Source organism: Centruroides sculpturatus, unplaced genomic scaffold (genome assembly GCF_000671375.1).
Source record: "Centruroides sculpturatus isolate CEXI.00-Female unplaced genomic scaffold, Cexi_2.0 scaffold50, whole genome shotgun sequence".
Classification (NCBI taxonomy): Eukaryota; Metazoa; Arthropoda; class Arachnida; order Scorpiones; family Buthidae; genus Centruroides; species Centruroides sculpturatus.
This window is the reverse complement of record NW_019384891.1, coordinates 562,681-580,731: the sequence shown is the minus strand read 5'-3', so window position 1 is coordinate 580,731 and position 18,051 is coordinate 562,681. Positions and strand designations below refer to the sequence as shown.

Sequence of the window (18,051 nt, the reverse complement as noted above, 5' to 3'; positions counted from 1 at the left end):
AGAAAAATAGCACTGGATAAAACAGTTATGATATCTACTCTANCTGGGCAGGTGAAACAGGTGCACCCGCACAGGGCCCATTTGGAAGAGGGTCCCAAAATGCACGTGTTTGTTTTATTATTTTCCCAAATCTAATTAATTAAGGGACCTAAATGCAAGTTCTTGCACAGGGCACAGGAATGGCTAGTTACGGCACTGCCTACACATATACCTATATTATACCTAAAAATTGAAATTTACCTTACTTAAAAAAAAGAAATAAATGAATTTTTTAAATTAAACTTAACCAAACGGTACATTATGTACATATTTAGAAAAAAAACGGCCCAAATTGTATACGGCCAATGTGGAATTTTTCCACATTTTCCACATGGCCAGTCCGCCCTTGCCGGATGGATTTAAAAGTCGCCCATTAATTACGTTTACAGTATATCATTGTACGCAGTGGAGAGGAAGTAGCACCGGGCATTGTCTACTGGACTAGTTTTTAGTGGTATTAGCGACATACAAATTTGTTTTTAAAACGCTATTCACTAATCATGTCTAAACTATCAGTTGCAAAATATTTGCAGAACTTTTTAAAGTTATTTCTTTAATTGCAGGGAATCTATGAACTATTTACACGTAATTAAAAGAGAGAAAATTTGCCAAAAGTATGCTATATTAGGGACACAAGGAGGAAGTGGCTCAAAAACTGTATGCCTACATATAATTAATTAATGGGTGGTCTTAAAAGACAGATTTATAAATCATTAAATATTAATTGTATTTTGATTCAAATAATTTATCAATCATCATATATTCTGTATAGTCTTACATAAAAAATACTTGTATAAATATTTATAAATANACTCATACAACATACAAGCACGAATTACAGAGTTTGGAGTACTCATCTTCAAGTCAATTTTTATAATATTAAGAGATAACCTTTCCACTTCTCTTTATATAAGGTGAGTCAGCATTAAATCTTGATTAACATATTGCTGGAATTTTAGTGTCATCTATTGTGTATTGCGTGTAACATTCTTTAAACTTTGTAGTTTCACAAAAAACGACAGAACTTTTTTGGTTACCTAATAGAAATTTCCCCATCAAGCATAACGGAATATTTTTCATGCAAAAGTAGAGATTGAAGTATTGAGAAGAGATTCAAGTCAAGCTTGACATTGTGATACTGTTTCTGCAGCTGTTGACAAAGCCATTCTTACTGGATGTTGCTCAAGTCAGACTTCACGGCTTTTCGGGGGTCTCGGTTGTTCTTATTCTTTTAGATCTAGAGTTTATTTGACCAATTTTACTCTTGTGCTTTCCCCTAGGCATGTAACAATATTATAGAATATACTGTATATTCTGTAATTATTGTAATATAATTAAAATTATATAATATTACACAATATACTGTAATAGTTTTCAACGATGCCTCGTGGAACAACATTGTCAGAGACAGATTTATGAAATTTACTTTTTGCATGGTTCTGGTGAATCTTTTAGGCAAATTTCATCTGCTGTTAATCTGTACAGTACATGCCATAAGAAATTCAAGAAGGTCCACACACTCATTACCGAGGATACCATGATGACCCTTCACCAACGTTTCCTCTAAGCTGCGCGGTGCGCACTGCTCAAATTGTTGCCATGCACGAGAGTTTATGTTTATGAGCATGCGCACTGATTTGAACCATTTACTAATTTCTCACTCTGTCCACGACATGATTATTTACTTATATTTCGATTAAATACATTAAATCAGTGGTTCTCAAACTTTTTTGATTCTCGGTGCCCTTGCTAAATCCAAGGTGTCCTATGTCAAATTCTAACAAGTACAATTTGCGAAATAGCGAATTAGCCAATATTTTTTAAATTAAGTAAACTTATAAACATTTTATAATATTTCGTGGCGCCCCTGTGAGGAAGCCATGGCGCACACTTTGGGAATTGCTTGTATAGCATGTAAATGGCAGAGTTCTGCTTGGAATACAGAGCAGTCAGGACGAATAATGCCAGAGTTCTGATGGATTCTTTCTCCTTGGAAAAAACGACAAATGCCGAGCCAGTGCTCTCTGCACTCTGAACTATTCGTGAAGATTGTATAGTCAGCAGCACTTGTAGAGGATGAGTTGATCCCATGTGTCACTGCTGGATGAGGGAGGGTGGTAAACAGGACATCTGTCTCACAGATGCCTTCAGCATAGGAGGTAGAGTTCGTAATGATGTCGTGGTCATTTCAAACATGATAAGTACTAGCAATGTGTGTCAAATGAAGATCCACAGATGGTTTCCTATTGACGAGCTAAAGTGAATAAATCAATGTGGTGGAGTACGCTCTGGTTAGCCTGAGAAGCGCCTTTAGCTGGGCAGATTGAAGACACTGGGTTTCACTCACAATATCGGTGCTTTTATCTATTTATAAAGAAAATTCTTTTGCTGTAATAATTTTCTTTGTTACCTGTTCTATTAAATCATCTGCCATATCATAAATTCTGCTCTGCACTGTTTTGTCCGAATATGGAATCATTTTTACCACATTAGTCATCTTTTGGTCACTAACAAGCTATTCACTATCTGTATCTGTACAAGTTTATGCAGGGCCTCAGGGTGGCTCCATATAATTAGGACCCGTTGGGTCGCCGAGTACTGAGAATTTTTAGAGAAAACAGTACAAGTTTAGTTCAATATTGCACCAAAATTAACCCGCCAGATAATTTAAGTATAAGACAGTAATCGGAAACTTTAAAAAGTGAAACATGACGTTGTACAGAATGTCATCATTGGCAGAAAGTACGAAGCTAACTCTGTAATTCGTCAACCAATTTTAACGAAACTTGTATTTTGTTTCTATTCTCATTTGGACCATATGATTCTTTAAAATATGGTAGTATTTTGTGCCATTTTTTCTGTATTTTACAATTAACTAAACAATCTATCTCAGACTTTTAGTAGTAGGCTATAGTCTCTATAGATAGACTATAGCAGTGGTTCTCAACCGGAGGTACTGTACATGTACCCCTAGGGGTACGAACGTAAATCGAAGGGTTACATCTAACTTTCATTATAAAATGGTGTATGTTAATCAATTTGCTGTAAATTATTAACACAAGAAACGAGAAATAAAAACTTGCTTTAAAGTATCCCAGTGTGAACACCGATTTCCTTTTTAACAGTCTAAACAACTTGTTTATCCACTTGATTTGCCTGTCTATTTGTGCCATTAGTGCTGAGTGAACCTGTAGTCTAGTAAAATTACGGTTTAACCTAGCATTAATTTTAGAATAGAAAAAAAAAACTTTTTTCTATTCTATAATTATTGCTCGATAAGATTGGGTCTTTTCGTGTTTTTACTGGACTACTGGTTTTAGGAATAATGAGGCCTGGATCGTACCCCCACCATGCAATGCGTGTCAATGCATGCGCGCATTACTTGATATTTAGCAAATTTAGATGTTACATTTGGTACCAAATTTGAAAGATTTGTGTATTGTTCTGCACGTTATAAATTCGCAGCCATTACTTTCAAGGCCAGTACACAATTATAATCTCTATTTAACAACGTGGGAACCAAATTTTGAAAAAATTGCTGAAGATTTGTTGCAACAAATATCCCATTAATTTTGTTAGAAATTATTGTAGAATAAAATAAATTTTCTTTATTGTTAATTATAATTATTTACTTTTAGGAAATGTAATTTATGCATGTATTGAAATAACTTCTGTGATTTTATATAAAATACTTGTCAAAAAATAATAAATAAATGTATGTACCTGATTAAATCTATTATTATTTACATAAAATAAGTAATTCACTTTTAGTTATAGTTAGCTAGTTAGTTTTTTTTATGGCACTTAGTTATAAGGGCTGTATACATCTAATGCAGTAATTATAAAATTTACATACAAAAATATAAGGGGTACTTGAGAAACAACTAAAGGGCTAATGGGGTACATCAACAAAAAAAGGCTGAGAACCACTGGGCTACAATATCATTAACGAGTCTGAACGACTGTTTGGACTCGAAGGTATTTTGTGATATTACTTGTAGTTTCGTACATCCGGATGGCAGGGGTGGACTGGCCATAAAATTTTTGTGTGGAAAATTTATTACCAGCCCACAAATAAAAAAAATGTATTTTTTCTATTTATATTTAAATATATTCAAAATACAACATTGACAAAAACTACAATAAGCGCAAGTCATTATTCTACGATATTAATTTTTTATTTAGAAGTTTGCTTTGTTGATCAATAGTATTAATGACATCATCAGAATGTATTTCGTTTAAAAAATCCTTCCCTACTGACATTAACATGAAGGCTTCTAGATTTTCTTGCGAGATACTTATAAGTATCTTAGCCTGCTTTTAATTAATTTTAACATAGAAAAACTTTGTTCACCGGACACTTGTGTTACAGACATAGATAGCAGATATTTGTATGCTTGACCAAGTATAGAATAAGCGCCACTTAACATGTTATATCTGAATAATATATTATAACAACAAGTAGGGCAATTTTTGCAAGCAATGCAGTAAGAGGATAAAATCGCATCTTTATTAGTTTCTACTTGATCATCAGTAGAATGTTCATTTTAGTTTAATTTTATAAAAGTTTGATTGACATTTTCCTTTAAAATATTCCATGACGATTTAAAATGTTGCAATTTTGAAATAATATTGTGTTGAGTAGCTATTGGATTAAACTGTATTAAAATACTGCTTAATTTTTGAAATGCGTTTTCAGGATTATTTAGTGATGGTCCCATAAATTTTGGTTTTATGTGCTTTGAACTCGCTGTAAGATGACAGTCGAACTTTCCCCGGTTGCTCTCTCCCACTTTCCCTGATGTAGATCGAGGACGTGTGAATTTGGTCCGGGAATGCAACAATTAAATCGTCTTACACTCGTTCCTGTTTAAGAAATAAATCATCGATTTATTAGCTTTAGCTCGATAACCAGTTTCCCATTGGGGAGGGGGTGAGGTCCCGGCCTCACACTACAAAATAGATTATTTTTAATTACAGATAACCCCCGTATAACACGGCACTTCTATAGCACGGATTCGCTCTAACACGGTTCAAGAATTGGTACCATCCGTACTGTTATAGCACGGATTCACTCTGACACGGTTCGAGAATTGGGTAAAACCCTCATACAACATGAAATGTAATAAATTTTTACATACTTAAGAAATAATAGTTCACGAAAATAATAATTTTCGTGAACTATTAGTACTTAAGTATGTAAATGTTCTTTTCCTTCTGTCGATACACATGGTCCTTCTCGAAACTTGTTTCAATGTTGCCAGATCTCGACGCTTCTGCTTCTGATGCTGCCAGATGTTTTTTCCTTATTCCATACTTGCTTTATTCTTCGTAAGTGCTTTGCACCATATAAGGAAATTTATAAAGACCTTTTAACTAGAAGCAAGCAATCTAAAATTACATACATTTTGCAAAAGGTAAAGCATGGATCTGAAGATAATGCAGAAAAATGCTCAGAGGATAAGGATAACTTGCCAAAAAGAAAACGCTCTCGGTTAATAGTGCTTTTAGTGATGACGAAGAAAACATTGTTTAATTTATATTAATATGTATCACTTAAGAAAATTTTAATAAAGATATTTATCTTAATTATGAAAATATAATAGCATATTTTTTTAATTTTTGGAACCTAACCCTCCTTTTCGTACTAGTTCTTTGTTTCGTATAACACGGATTCGCATAACACGGCAATTTTTTGGAACGTAACTACCGTGTTATACGGGGGTTACCTGTAAATCGTTTGGAATACAGAGAAATTATTATTGAATAACATTTTTTACTTGCTTAAAATAAAGGAAATAATATAAGTGGCCATTAAATTTGTTATGATTACAATCATTGCTTTGGTGGCTAGGTATAATAATATAATTTTATAATAACTTGCATTTCTATAATTTAGCATTAAGATTCATAGTGAACAGTTTCTAGCAATGTAAACAAATTACCAATTTTCTCTATTTAGAAGGTAGTTTTGATTATTTTTCTCCTAGGATGCTTTCTGTTTGGGCCGAATCGGGCTAATGTAGTGTTTGACTCAGATCGGCAGAACTAATTTAACTTCGGATACGGGTAGGGCCGAGTAAAATAATACAGGCCTACACACAGTGCCGTAACTAGGCAGGTGAAACAGGTGCACCCGCACAGGGCCCATTTGGAAGAGGGTCCCAAAATGCACGTGTTTGTTTTATTATTTTCCCAAATCTAATTAATTAAGGGACCTAAATGCAAGTTCTTGCACAGGGCACAGGAATGGCTAGTTACGGCACTGCCTACACATATACCTATATTATACCTAAAAATTGAAATTTACCTTACTTAAAAAAAAGAAATAAATGAATTTTTTAAATTAAACTTAACCAAACGGTACATTATGTACATATTTAGAAAAAAAACGGCCCAAATTGTATACGGCCAATGTGGAATTTTTCCACATTTTCCACATGGCCAGTCCGCCCTTGCCGGATGGATTTAAAAGTCGCCCATTAATTACGTTTACAGTATATCATTGTACGCAGTGGAGAGGAAGTAGCACCGGGCATTGTCTACTGGACTAGTTTTTAGTGGTATTAGCGACATACAAATTTGTTTTTAAAACGCTATTCACTAATCATGTCTAAACTATCAGTTGCAAAATATTTGCAGAACTTTTTAAAGTTATTTCTTTAATTGCAGGGAATCTATGAACTATTTACACGTAATTAAAAGAGAGAAAATTTGCCAAAAGTATGCTATATTAGGGACACAAGGAGGAAGTGGCTCAAAAACTGTATGCCTACATATAATTAATTAATGGGTGGTCTTAAAAGACAGATTTATAAATCATTAAATATTAATTGTATTTTGATTCAAATAATTTATCAATCATCATATATTCTGTATAGTCTTACATAAAAAATACTTGTATAAATATTTATAAATAACACTTTAATTTCAACATTTTTTTTCAAGTTTGATTCTTTATTTGTATCTATCTTATAAAAGTAAAAATTGTTAAAGTTAAAAAGTATGCATATATTTTTTAGTTTAAGTTGTAGTAAAGCAGATATTTGCTGGAGTTTAGATTTAAATTGCTCAATAAAAATGTTGCAGAAAGGAAACATTTTTGTAGGTATTTATATCATAAATGAGAAGAAATGTTACTTTGGAAAATACATTAAAATTTATGTTTTAATTAAATATTTTTAATTAATTTTGTATACAATAAGGAACAATCAAGATTAAAGTGAAAGCAAGAACAACATATATAATAATAATAATTGCATTTTGCATTGTAATTTTTTATTTAACATTTATAACAATAATTTAAAACCTCACAGGAAGGGTGCAGTTTTATAAATTATTAATTTAACAAATCATATTTGTTTTACACAGTTTTTGAAACAATAATTACATATTTTTATTAAAAAAAAATAATTATTAAGAGAATATTATAGATTGATATTAATTTAAAAATAAAATTAAAAACATTCTGTTGAAACTTTTAGGCATTTGAATTTCATAAATTACTTTTAAATTGTTACTTGAAAAAGTTAAAAACAGTAAAACCATTTTATATAATTTTAATTTATAATAAATAAAACACTCTGAAGATCAGCTTGATCATTAAATACACTTAATGTTAAATTTTAAAAGTAATTTACTCACTAAAGTTTCTTTTTGACTACATACACATTATACATAACTTATTTTCCAGTAGGTTGTGATCCTATGGACATGATGTTTCTTTATAAAATTAATAATTGGATATTCAATTAACACTTCTTATATGAATCTTCTATATATATAGAACTATTTTAAGATAAGTTTTAAAGAGTGTTTTTGAGTTATTATTATAAATTATTTATTTGTATTTATAAATTTTCATTAAAAAACATTTGTATCATAAATTTTTTATTTTAAAAACTTATTTTTTAAACATATAAACATACAAAATTCTTTTGTTAATAATCTGTCTATAAACATTAAAAACATAATTTTCTTAAATTTATTAAATTTAAGAAAATAATTATATTGGTTAATAGTTAGCCTATGATCTATTTTTCAATTTTTTGATTTCATCTTATTAAAGTGTGAATTAGAAATTTTAAATTTTACAATTTAGATTTCCAAGTATCAGGGCAACAAGAATTCCTCATACATTTTGCCACAATCAGATAGAAATACAAAACTTAAACCTGATTTGATTGATGATTATTGTGTGTTTGTCATTTGTACAAGTAATATTAAGTAACTAACCATCATAGACAATATTTTCATGACTAAAGATTTATTTATAGTAATGCATCCCCAAGCTGTTAAACAAGGAGGATCTATCATCATTTTATCAATCATCATTTTGCATAAATTAAATATATTGTGTTGATATTCCATATTTTCAGACAGAAAAGAGGATAAAATAGGTACTAGAGAACTTCCATGTTTGGTCACAGAGTCTGCACCAATAGATATTGCTAATACACCTGCAAATGAGACAATAGAAAGTGGTACATTGAGCAGGAAAAAACTCCTATCGTTATTGGATACAAAAAAGGAATTTATCACCAGACAAACATTGCAAACAGCATTGCATATCCAAAAGAAAACAACATTATCAAAGATATTGTTGATCGTTTTCACTTTGGCACAGAGTTGTAAATACAAATTACATATTCCTCTGATAGATTCTGAATTGTCATTTTTAATTGTTTTTAATTTTTGTGTCGTGTATTCAGTAAATGCCTTAAATATCTGAGATAAACAGAAACATATCAACGCATAACAAAACATATAATGAGTAATTGCAGATTGGACAAATATGCTGTAAACAAAACGTTGAAAAGTCACAACTAAGAGGGCAAACTCTGGGTATTCAATACCTAAACCACGAAAACCATAAGGAAGTCTCTCGGCTGTTATTTCAATTGGATCATTTAAAATTCCGTAACCTTCATCAGTAATAAAAACAAATGCATGCAAACAACCAAAAAATGGAAATAACCTCGAGCATTTTTTAAGAAATTTCAAAATTTTATCATCGGGTGCAATTAAATAACAATGCTCCTGGAGCATTTCCATAATCGAATTATACGATGTTTGCATTAAACGTAACGAACAATGTGAAGTGAGCACCATTACAACGTTTTGTAAACTTCGGAAGATACTTTCCGTTTGATCAAAATGAAAAATATCTGATCCGGTATTAATTACAGCCATAACTGCTTGCAACGTAACCGATTCTAAAACTAAGTTATTATAAATTTTTAATTTAGGATTGTCCTTGCTAGTTGGTGGTACTGAACCCATCACAAGCATACATTTGTGGAAAGGGGATAATATTACTGTTATTCTTGGGTTGGTTTTGTCACCGTGGATCATTTCTGGTGATGTTGGATGGTCTTGACCATTGATGGTTCTGACAGACATTATATTTTCATCTGTTGGTTTAATCATATTTGTTCTCGTTCAAAAAATCTGAAATGAAATTATAGTTCATCATTTATTAAAATATTAAATATTTTAAATTTAAGAAGTAAATAGGTTTTTTTTTCTGTTAAATATCACATTGAAATCTTAGACTTTATACCTGATTGATTTTAAAAATAAGTGTTCCGTATATGGTCTCGATTTTCATGTTATCTCACTGTTATTGAATGGAATGACGGACAGACGGACGACAGTGGAAATGTATAGGTCTGAATTTGGAAATTGAAGTCCAATAAATGAAACTATTGTTAGGCTATTCACCGATATAAAAGGAACTAACACAAAATGAGAAAAACGAATACTACATAAGCAAATGTGCAAGTTATCAGATATTGTTTATTTAATAGTAAGAAAACAAAAGTAATATTAAACTACAAGTAAGCAGAAAACAAATAAAATAGAGTAAAGTACAATTGATTTTAATTAATAAAATTGAATCACCAGTGAAAAGTTTGTAATGTAGAGATAAAGTTCACTAAACTGAAAAGATGCATTAAAACGAATGGCATTATCCTTAATGAACGAATACTGTATATTGTATGAATGAAAGAAAATAGAGATTGGAACATAAGAACCATGTAAATGAATTTCAATCACATTCCATTCGTGTTTAAATTATTTTTTATTTGTAAATTCAGGTCTTCGATCGAGTATTTTGCTTCGTAATTCGGAAAGTGGGATTAAAATAAAGCTCGTCTCTGTATCGAGTACTCCTAATGGAGTTACACTGTATAAGCTGTTGTTAAGTGTATGAATATTTAAGCAAAAGTAGACACAATTGCTCTCTTAACAGATATTTCTAATAAAATTCAGAGTTTGCTATCAGACATCATCAGACAAACGTCTTAAAATGTAAGCATTTTTATTGTTCGTCGAAATTTTTTTAAGAAATTAAAATGTGACGAAGCTCTGTTTTTACAAATTTTATAATTTAATTTTAATTAACTATTGTGAATTAATGGCATTAAAATGGTTAATCGCCAGAAGACGTTTAACCATTTTACAATACAGTATTTGCAGAAGGTAGCCTCAAATAAAGATCCTCTCTGTAAGTGAAAATTGTTTTTTTTTCTTAATTTCCTCTGGTGATTGAAACGACGAACCGCCCAACGGTAATCATTTCTGACAGCAGGTCAGTTCTCTCAACTCTGCTTAGAGTTTCTCCTTCCTTTCCTTATCGATATTGGCACTTGGATCACCATTTATCCATCAATCATTTTACTTTGGACGCCAGGGCACTCAGGTCTCTCAATCAACAAAGCGGCGGAAAACATAGCATGATGCGGCAATTCTACCAGCTCTCTTTGACAGACCAATACGCCTTATGACCTCTCATAACATCCTCCGCGCGAGATACCAGGACCTCCTCGTGGCGTGGTCAACAATTCTTCACAACAAAGACCGGAGTCGCATTCGACCTTTTCAACACTGGGTCTACAAACAAGTGTCCTCCAGGCACTCGAATTTTCGAAGTCTAATCTGTTCTACTTTAGCGCTTCGCTACTTAATGATGGAGAGTCCAGCATCGCTCTATAATAAAGCTCTGTCACATGTTTAATGTTAAAGTGCTAACTTTGACTCATAATATCTCCACGACCAATCAACCGATTTGGATTAAATTTAAAAACAGTGTCCCTAATGTGTATATTTACAACGGGAGAGAAAAGAGGCATCAAGCTTTCAAACAATCTAGAAGTCTTCATATGTTTAATGGTTCTTTCAAGAGCTGAATTCCTTTTATTTGCCCGTTTGAAGATTTGTTTTAAAATATTGAATATTTACAAAATAACAATCCATTTTTTAAATGTTATCATATTATTGGTCAATCAGTTATTACGTGGGATGACTTAATTGCAAGTTATTACGTGAGTGACAGATGAATACAGAATTATCATGAAAACGATTTTATTATAAAGTTATTGATGGCTGAAAAATACCTGAAATTCTACAAGAAAAAACTGATGGAACGAAGTTAAAAAGTAATGCTAAGCGAAACCATTTAAATAAAGGACCTTAAAGTTGTTGCACCTATAATAATTTGGCTGAACATTAAAGCACTTTGAGGAAGGAACTGAAGGAACTTTAAGGCAGGAAGTAAAGCTCGAAGCCTTTTTCTGTGACGATATTTGTTTTCCTGATTTATTATCATGATGACGCTGCTTCATCTAAAATCTGTACTTACAGTCTGTGTAATGTGCGCTTTTTTCATATGTTGAGTTTTAATGTTAAATCTAGTAATGATTGGGAGGAATCATATGTTTCCTGAGAAGTTTTTGTGGGGTTTTGAGTTGGGTGTTCTTAGGGGCTTTGTAATTCATAAGGTGATTGAGAGTAGACCTCCCAAGGCAATTAGAAGAGTTCTAGTATTCTTACGCAATAACTTTCAAAAATTATTTAGATGTTTTCGCCGAGGTTTACTTTTCAAACTGCTTCCACCAGTTTTTTAATGGGATATATCTTGCATTCATTATCCGCACAACCGCTCAATTCTTATTCTGGAAAATACTATAAAAATTTCGATAAATACAATATCTATTCTCATTTTCTAAATAGCACTACAGAGTACGTCTCATAATGAATACCATTTATCAAACTAATAAAAGTAGGAAACAATTAACTCTGTTTTAAAAAGTCAATATTGCACATCTATTAAAATTATCGTGTCTTCAAGACAACTTGATAGTAAATATTTTTAACATATTTTTAAAACTGCACGATCCAAAATAAAAATATAAAATTGAAAAGAAAGGAAGTTGAAAATATAGTAAATTATGAGAATAAAAATATAATATTTATTTGAGAAGAATTGGAATCTCCATATAAACACTGAAGAAGAAGAAAAAGAAAAAGAAGAAGAGAAGAATTGGATATTGGAGTTAATATTGGAAAACATTGAAGTCGAAATTAATTAGCACAGACAACAAGATTACAGCAGGAGAAATTGAATAGACTAATAAATATAACTTCAAATATTATCACCTGTAACTGATTTTCTCTATCGCTTAGTATCGATTAAAAATCGACTCATTGACATAAAGTGAATTTGATTTGCCGGCACAAAATTTAAGCGCATTATGTGTTATATACCCGATCTTGAGTTTTGTCATTGTAGAATGGTGATGTGAAATGACAGCAATTATTATGTTGAGAGAATCAATCGACTTTTCCATTAGTACGCTGATCGAAACGTGTCTTTGTTGTTCGTATGCTAAAAAGACTAAAAAACTTATATATATATATGATAAGAGGAAGAGTAATAACCTGAACCAAACTGATTATAGATTGATTGATTACTGGAAAATGAATAATGATACTACTATGATCGATTTCTTTTTGATACAAGAATTATATTTGATAGATAGTGTAGAACATTTATTATACATGAATACGTTCAATAGATACTGGCAGTTGGAATTAACGAACGAGAAAAAAAATGTATTTTCTTCATCCGGATGGATATTATTAATAGAATAGAATGTCTTTAGAACTATAAAATGTATAAGCAACAAATATCTAGTGTGTAAATTGGACAGAAAAGTTTGATCGGTGTATATGAATGATGATTTCGTTTTATTTCAATATATGAATAATCATCTAATGGCTTAATCTCGGTTACATAAGTAGCAATGCAACTTATGTAATTGTTGAAAATGTTATATGATGCGAAATAGTTCAGTAAAAGGTCTTAGTAAATATATTCTTACCTTAGGACATACTCAATAGATTCATATTACTATAAGCATGCCTATAGCTGTAAACTAATTTCACATCTCCTTTCGATTTTAATGTTTTAATGTATGCATAAAAATTGAGATATTTTGATTTTTTTAACCATTGGAAAAACTTATTAGAGATTTTCAATGTCAAATAGTTATTTTAGTTTCATATAGAAATACTTGTCTGATTTCAATGAACCGACATGAATATACACATTCTTACGTTATGTTCTTGGTCGAATTTGTTATATGCTTGGAAAAAATGCTTTCTTAAGGCCCACAGGTCTGACGGCCGGATGGCCAAGAGGTTAAGGTGTCAGCCTACCGCCTAGGGATCCGGAAACGAATTCAGTCAGGTAGAAAAACCTTAAGAATTTTTCTTGGTTATTCCATCTCAAATATATTGGACCCCATTCCTCATAACCCGGCCGTCTTATTAAGAGTTTGGCCGAACCCATGATGGGCTTGATTAAAAGGCCCTCTTAGTACTCACAGAATGGAAAGAATAAGAAACAGAATTAACGCTTTTTTGAATTTATAATATTGCACAATTGACTGCTTATGAAGTGGCTCTAGTAGTTTCTCATCCAGAAAAGAATAAACTTGCAGGGACTAATATATAACATTAGAAGACATTCATATCATCCAAACTTTTAAGGAGGTTTTGATGGTGATCAAAGTAATTAACTAATTCATATAGGGAATAAAAAAATAAGACTCGCACTTGGGCGAAAGATACTCTAACAGTGAAGAAACATCTGAAATATTTCAAGAAGTATAAAACATAATTTCACAGTAAACAGATACGTTCTGAAGTTAGGAAGTTACCCAAATACCTAATTTACAGAACACATCTGTTTACTGAGAATTTATGAGTAATACACAAGAAGTGAGTGAGATTAGATTTATATATAAAATAGAATCACCGTTTAAATATTTATCAACAAGAAAAGAATTTTTATAGTATATATCCTACATACAGTATAAACTTATGTAATATTGTAATTTCTCTTATTTCTCTGTCTTCTCTACCACGTCCACTAAGGGCCGAGTGGATAAAACCACCGAACCATTGGTAGTTGGTCGTATGTTCGCGCCTCATCAACGAGCGGGCCAGACAGTCCGAGTTTTCCGAGTTCTTCTTCACCTCAGTACAGATCTGTTTTCCTAAAAGTCCTCCCGGGAGGCAACTCCCCCCTTGGCAGATCGCCCATGTGTTGTATTGCTTTATCTCATCAATTTATCCATCATTCTCTTTTCCCCCCTCTCTTTATCTTCCACATTCTCACAAATCGTACGTGCGTGTATATATAATTGTATAAACGCCATTATATTAAGCATGAACAAATGAATTCTCAATGATGATCTAGAAAATGCAATTAGTTCCATTCTCTTAACCTTATTAATTCTACTACCCATTATTACATGTATTGGATAGAACATTGATAGAAAATAAATATTTTTCTTACAGAAATGTATTAGAAAGTTTTCAAATAAAGAATAAATAAAGTTCTCTTTGTTGTTTAATTTAACAAACAGACATGCCAAAATAACAAATATATGATATTATTATAGTTATATTAAGATAAGAGGAATGCTGGCAAACAACTGCATCTATTAAACATAGGGCGTTATTCTGATTTTTACTTAAATAATAAGATTTATTTGTTATCATAATTTGTATCAGGAAAAGTTAGACAATTAGAGTGCAATCCCGCTTACTTAGGTATCTCGAAACAGAATGGAATTGTGTGTGATTGGTTGTTGTTAGATAGCAAATGTCATCATAAGTCAATAGTCACGTAGTGGTCGTCATCAGAAGTAGTTTCTATCTTTCATTCGTGTATTGTTTTTTGAGGTGAACTCTTAGAAAATTTTGCAAATTTAAACTGACGATAAGTACATATTTATTTTAAATAGTAATATTTAATCATTATATGTATAAACTACATATATTTAGCTTCCCATTCCTGCTTTTTGTTTAATTTATAATACTTTGTTAGACCAACAAAAATGCATCAGAATCCAATATGACGATGAAGGGGAAACATGTTCACGTAAACTGAGTTCAACAACTAGTGCGTTTAGACGATAGGTGATATTTTATTCATTTTTTATTATATTTCAAACAATACTAAATGGTGAAAATTGAGTAGATAATAAAACATTCACAAATTCTAACAGCTACTCTAGAAAATCACAGACTAGAGGCGTTAGAAAGCAAAAATCTAAGAAGATCCAACCCACACAAAAATACAAAAAGTATTACACAAAGACTGCAGAAATATAGAAACATTAAATAATTATAAATGTGACTATTGTCGTATGTAAATCTTTAATTTAAGTGAAATTAGAAGTGTCAAAGCCTAACCATTGAGCGATGATACCCGACATTCTCGCTCAATGGATAGCATTTGAAATTAATTAATAAAAATTTTAAAAATAACTTGTATGTAAAGTAAATAAAACTAAATTGTAATGAACACTTCAAAGTTATATTTTAAAAAATAATCAGAATAATTTAAATAAATATATATTTTATAAGATATTTTTAAGTAAACAGTATTCTAGAAAACATTTTACTTTATTTAAACGTAAAGGTTGTAAAAAATGAATAAATTTGTTTTATTTACCTGGAGCAGTAGAAATAAAATTTTAATTTGAAATCGGTATTCTACTCTTGAAATATAATTCTCAGTCTATATGAAATGGGCGAGTCAATAGGAAGGAGGAATGTCATAAATACATAGAAAGACATCATACACGTAACAGATGTAGAATTTTTAGTTGATCAATATGAAATTATTCGTAGATCTTGAAACGAAGATGAAATTTATTTCTATTCAAGACTGAAAAATAGTGATTAAAAATTTATTATGTTATTCTTAATTACATATAGGTTAATTATTTTAAAATTTATCTCAAATTTTCTTTTAAAATTAAAATAGTATNCCTGATTAAATCTATTATTATTTACATAAAATAAGTAATTCACTTTTAGTTATAGTTAGCTAGTTAGTTTTTTTTATGGCACTTAGTTATAAGGGCTGTATACATCTAATGCAGTAATTATAAAATTTACATACAAAAATATAAGGGGTACTTGAGAAACAACTAAAGGGCTAATGGGGTACATCAACAAAAAAAGGCTGAGAACCACTGGGCTACAATATCATTAACGAGTCTGAACGACTGTTTGGACTCGAAGGTATTTTGTGATATTACTTGTAGTTTCGTACATCCGGATGGCAGGGGTGGACTGGCCATAAAATTTTTGTGTGGAAAATTTATTACCAGCCCACAAATAAAAAAAATGTATTTTTTCTATTTATATTTAAATATATTCAAAATACAACATTGACAAAAACTACAATAAGCGCAAGTCATTATTCTACGATATTAATTTTTTATTTAGAAGTTTGCTTTGTTGATCAATAGTATTAATGACATCATCAGAATGTATTTCGTTTAAAAAATCCTTCCCTACTGACATTAACATGAAGGCTTCTAGATTTTCTTGCGAGATACTTATAAGTATCTTAGCCTGCTTTTAATTAATTTTAACATAGAAAAACTTTGTTCACCGGACACTTGTGTTACAGACATAGATAGCAGATATTTGTATGCTTGACCAAGTATAGAATAAGCGCCACTTAACATGTTATATCTGAATAATATATTATAACAACAAATACGTACAGCAATTTTTGCAAGCAATGCAGTAAGAGGATAAAATCGCATCTTTATTAGTTTCTACTTGATCATCAGTAGAATGTTCATTTTAGTTTAATTTTATAAAAGTTTGATTGACATTTTCCTTTAAAATATTCCATGACGATTTAAAATGTTGCAATTTTGAAATAATATTGTGTTGAGTAGCTATTGGATTAAACTGTATTAAAATACTGCTTAATTTTTGAAATGCGTTTTCAGGATTATTTAGTGATGGTCCCATAAATTTTGGTTTTATGTGCTTTGAACTCGCTGTAAGATGACAGTCGAACTTTCCCCGGTTGCTCTCTCCCACTTTCCCTGATGTAGATCGAGGACGTGTGAATTTGGTCCGGGAATGCAACAATTAAATCGTCTTACACTCGTTCCTGTTTAAGAAATAAATCATCGATTTATTAGCTTTAGCTCGATAACCAGTTTCCCATTGGGGAGGGGGTGAGGTCCCGGCCTCACACTACAAAATAGATTATTTTTAATTACAGATAACCCCCGTATAACACGGCACTTCTATAGCACGGATTCGCTCTAACACGGTTCAAGAATTGGTACCATCCGTACTGTTATAGCACGGATTCACTCTGACACGGTTCGAGAATTGGGTAAAACCCTCATACAACATGAAATGTAATAAATTTTTACATACTTAAGAAATAATAGTTCACGAAAATAATAATTTTCGTGAACTATTAGTACTTAAGTATGTAAATGTTCTTTTCCTTCTGTCGATACACATGGTCCTTCTCGAAACTTGTTTCAATGTTGCCAGATCTCGACGCTTCTGCTTCTGATGCTGCCAGATGTTTTTTCCTTATTCCATACTTGCTTTATTCTTCGTAAGTGCTTTGCACCATATAAGGAAATTTATAAAGATCTTTTAACTAAAAGCAAGCAATCTAAAATTACATACCTTTTGCAAAAGGTAAAGCATGGATCTGAAGATAATGCAGAAAAATACTCAGAGGATAAGGATAACTTGCCAAAAAGAAAACGCTCTCGGTTAATAGTGCTTTTAGTGATGACGAAGAAAACATTGTTTAATTTATATTAATATGTATCACTTAAGAAAATTTTAATAAAGATATTTATCTTAATTATGAAAATA

The 18,051-nt window shown here is 31.1% G+C and overlaps 1 protein-coding gene across 1 annotated transcript in view; it reads right to left on the bottom strand.

The window, feature by feature from the left end:
• Positions 1-8,229: 8,229 nt before the first annotated feature.
• Positions 8,230-18,051, bottom strand: part of LOC111631268 — a 20,459-nt gene continuing 10,637 nt past the window's right edge. The window contains exons 2-3 of the mRNA XM_023375486.1: positions 15,851-16,066; positions 8,230-9,489 (exon numbers count right to left, since the gene is read on the bottom strand). Of these exons, the coding sequence (XP_023231254.1) occupies positions 8,230-9,468 (1,239 nt within the window). The 5' untranslated portion in view covers positions 9,469-9,489; positions 15,851-16,066. The remainder of the gene's footprint in view (positions 9,490-15,850; positions 16,067-18,051) is intronic.